The sequence below is a fragment of the Passer montanus genome, unplaced genomic scaffold (genome assembly GCF_014805655.1).
Source record: "Passer montanus isolate IOZ18808 unplaced genomic scaffold, ASM1480565v1 scaffold62, whole genome shotgun sequence".
In the NCBI taxonomy this organism is placed as follows: Eukaryota; Metazoa; Chordata; class Aves; order Passeriformes; family Passeridae; genus Passer; species Passer montanus.
The window spans coordinates 2,593,901-2,597,912 of NW_024371260.1; the positions used below are offsets into that span (position 1 = coordinate 2,593,901).

At 48.5% G+C, this 4,012-nt stretch overlaps 1 protein-coding gene across 1 annotated transcript; it reads right to left on the reverse strand.

The window, feature by feature from the left end:
* Window positions 1-920: 920 nt before the first annotated feature.
* Window positions 921-2,670, reverse strand: HES5 (hes family bHLH transcription factor 5). The gene is made up of 3 exons (XM_039727693.1): window positions 2,562-2,670; window positions 2,097-2,274; window positions 921-1,922 (listed from the first exon to the last, which is right to left on the reverse strand). The coding sequence occupies exons 1-3, from the start codon at window positions 2,625-2,627 to the stop codon at window positions 1,654-1,656; spliced, it is 513 nt and encodes a 170-aa protein (XP_039583627.1). The 5' UTR covers window positions 2,628-2,670; the 3' UTR covers window positions 921-1,653.
* Window positions 2,671-4,012: the final 1,342 nt, after the last annotated feature.

A 4,012-nucleotide genomic window follows, 5' to 3' on the forward strand; every position in this document is an offset into this window, starting at 1 on the left:
GACAAGATCAGGTATTCAGTGTTTCCTTTTGTTTGGGAGCAGACCCTCAGTGCTTGAAATGCAACTTTTCAAGGGTACCTCTCCCAGGGAGTCTAAGGAAAGCTGGATTGTTGACCAAATGTGTTTTCTGCTGTTCTGTATCTCTGGAAGAAGGAGTGTGCCCTGTCATAAACCCAAACCAGAGAATTACTGTGGTTAGAGAATAGCTTTGTGAAATGATTATTTGTGCAGATTTATTTTGAAGAGAAGGTAAAATAAAAAGAAATAATTTAGGAGAGGAAATGCTTTCTCAGCCTCTCTTATCTAATTATCCTTTTAGCCATATGTGGGCTAATTTCACTTCAGTCAAGGGAGCCAAACAGAATTTGTGTCATAAAATTAAGACATCAAAAATTAGTTCACCCCATTGCAGGTAGTTTTAAAGATTCCCCAAGCTGAGGCAGGTGCCAAACTGTTTGGAAGTTATTGGGAAATTTGCACAATACTCCCTTGCAAACAGGCAGAAAGAACAAGGCTCATCTCAGCTTGCTGGAAAAATTAGTGGGGGAAATGAAGTGGCTGTGGAATGAATGATTTGTTGGAGGCTGAACGGGTCCCTGTTAAATCTGAAAGGTTGCCACTTCTCAGCACCTCACTTCAAATTCACTTCCATTTTGATTTTTGATAACTTTTCCAGAGCTTTCTTCCTTACAGGATCTGAAACCCAGCTCTGCCAAAGGGATTTCACAGATGTAATTCATGTGTTGGAGTGAAGGGCTCAGAACTGACACCTCCTGATGGCTCCCCCACCACAGGAGAGGCTGCAGGCACCCAGTCCAGCAGTGTCAGCCCTTTTAATCATTCCAAAGCAAAGCATTAATGACTAAAACCATTTTTATTGTACTGTACAGTGAAGACACGCAAGTTGAACATCACACAGGATGAATACATCACAACTTTATAAAAGCTTTTTAAGCTCCTTAGCATGCTCAGTGAATGATTATAAAGTACTTCTTGCCTCCCTTCCTCCCCCTTTTCCTTAAGGTATAGCAGAGGTATTTCCTTTACAAAAGGCACCAATTATCCCTCACACGAGAGCAGCACAAAGTGACACGAAGAGAATTGTCCCTAGAGCTCTCTGTGATCATCACAACTTTCTGTAAGAAGGATACTAAAAATAGCAGAGGAGCTTCAGAAGAATCAGCATTTCTTAATAACATCTTTCACTCAAAAGGGAAAGGCTGAATCCTCTCTTTATGATACAAAATACATTCTCCAAAGGGCTCCTTCTTGAGGAAGGTCAATACATTATCTGGAGACAATGGAGCACTTGAACCTGTGACCCAGGCAGTCAGCAGAAAGATTTCAACTGACAGCCACAGGCTCAGCAGCCTGTGATGGAAACCAAAGGTCATTTGCTCTCTAAATCACCACAGAACTTGGTCCTGTCTTTGGAGCCACCAATAAAAGCAACAAATTTGCTGCAAGATATACCCAGAGTCCTTCACTATGAAGGGAAACCACCCAGCGACCCTCATTTCTGGTGACAGAAAAACAATAACCGCCCCCTCCTCCCACCTTTGGAAAGCAATGTTTCCTACTTCAAAGAGGAACTAACAAACCACAGGTCCCTCTAGTTTTTGGAGCAAAACGTGGGGATAAAGTTCAGCAGGTCTACCAGGGTCTCCAGATGGTCGGAGCAGCAGGCACGCTCTTCTGGGCAGGCTGTTTTCTGGGAAGCACACAGGGAGACGGGGGGGAGCCACGCAGAGCTGCAGAGTAGGAGGCATCTGCACCCAGCTGAGCCTTGCAGAAGTGCTTGATCAGCTGGACCTGGGTCTCCTTCTTGGGCTCGTAGTAGGACAGAAAGTGCATCGCTTCCTTGAGGCACCGCAGGTACCCGCTGTTAAAGTCCTGCTCTGGGTTCTTGTGGATGAATGCTGAAAGAGAAAGAAAAGCACGTGCAGGGGGTTAAAATCATGACCAAAACATGGGGCAGAGATGATTTGTGCCTGGGGCTGGGGTGCTCCAGCCCCTGCTCTCCTCGGGGTGTCTGGGAGGGCACAGCCCTGGGAGCAGGTCCGGGTGTGCAATACCTGCTCTGCACTCACTTTTTTGGTCCTGCAGCTGGCTCTGCTGCTTCAGGTAGCTGACAGTCATCTCCAGGATGTCGGCTTTCTCCAGCTTGGAGTTGGGCTGGTGCCTCTGGAACTCCTTCTCCAGGAGCAGCTTCAGCTGCTCGATGCTGCTGTTAATCCGGTCCCGGCGCATTTTCTCCACCACCGGCTTCCTCAGCTGTGAGAGAGGGAGCAGAAAGTCAGGGATTTGGTGAGACCTGGCCCAATTTCCCCTCTGATGCCCTGATACACCCATCTTCAAAGGCACTTTTTTATGGCAGGGGAGCTGTGTGATGCTGCCTACCCATTCTCCACTCATTTTAATTTTTAAAAATCGATATAATCCCTCTTACCTCTCTGTAACATATTTGCTTTCCCCCAGACCACTTCCCCCTCTTCTCCCAAGTTATATTTATTTGCTAGGGGCAGGCCAGCCTTTCCAATCCCCTCGGGGGCTCTACTTACTTTATTCTTTTCCTTTGGCAGCAGCTTCTCCTCCATGTGGAGCATGAGAGCATTGCTGGGAGCCATTCTGAGCACTGAGCCCTGGGCACAGACCCCAGGCAGCTGCTGTGCCGAGTGTGAGGAGATGCTTTGGCAGCTCCCAAGTGCCTCTATTTATACCCGGGGAGCCGGGGCAGATACGTGAGTGTTGGGATCGCTGGTGTTTCCCACAGCCCCGCAGCCAATCCAGGCCCGCAGAGGGACAATAGAGGAAGCATCCATTAGTGCATGGTACATTGATTGCCAATGCCCCGGGGAGAATAACCTTCTGCCCACGCTGCTGGTGGAGTGTGCGGGCGTGGGGAGCTGGGAAAGCACCGAGCCTCCAGCTGGTTGGGCTGGGATCAATGGCATTCCTGAGCCTCGCATGTGCCGGGCACGGAGGAGGAGGCACGCTTTTGGGGGAAGGTGGGAAAGGGAGGGCAGCCCTGCTGGAGTTCAAATCAGCAGCCCCAGGGACATCTCTGCACTTCCCAGAGCCTGGGGGAGCTCTGTGTGTATGTCCATCCAGTCATTGCACTTTAATGGGTGACTCGAAGGGTGACCACAGGTTTCTTCACAGGACATTTCTAAATGGTTGTTGGATCAACAGTGAGAATAACTAGAGAATTGTGACCCCACTTTCTCTCTCCTGGCTTCTGTTCCCACAAGGGAATCATAACTCTGCACGTGAACCAATGGAGTGGGAGTCGAGGGAAATCTGCCTCTTCCAGGGGAAAAGGTTATGTTGTTATTATGAACTGTTGTATGAAATATTCCATTAAATGTCATTAACACGGCATTATCTTGCCCCCTTGAGACATCAGAACCCACTCAAAAAGGGGTTTTAATACACACCAGAGTCTGTGAGCCTGATGCACCACTGTTCCCATTGTCCCCAGCAAGGACAGCCCACACCTCCCAGCAGAGCTGGGCCATGCAGAGTCACCCCTGCAGCTCTTGCTGTTCCTTTTTCTCATCTATCTCTTCCACACAGACCTTTTCAGAAATGATGGCTAAGATGGGCTAAAGGATAGCACGAGGCTCAACCCAGAATCCTGGCAAGTCTTGGGAAACCAGAGGTGAGCCATGAATGGGATTTAGCTGCCAAGGCCCATCTTTGGCCCTCAGTAAGGTCGGTTCTGCTCCTTGCTGAGGTTTCAGGTGTGCCTGGTTCTGACCTGGCCCTGGAGAGTGTTCTGAATGTCAGATCTCAGACACCATGTACCTACCTCGCTGTGTAACCTTCAGCATGCCATCCCCACTCCATTTTTGATCTGGAAAATGTGCTGCTTGCTTGTATTTTTATGGAAACGCCAGGATGAATTAAGCACCATTTATTTTGTGATGAGGGCAAGATAAAGAATGAAGCTGTGAGGGCACTGGAGGTTAGCTCTGATTTTGTGTTGTGAGTAAAATATCTGCTTGGGTAC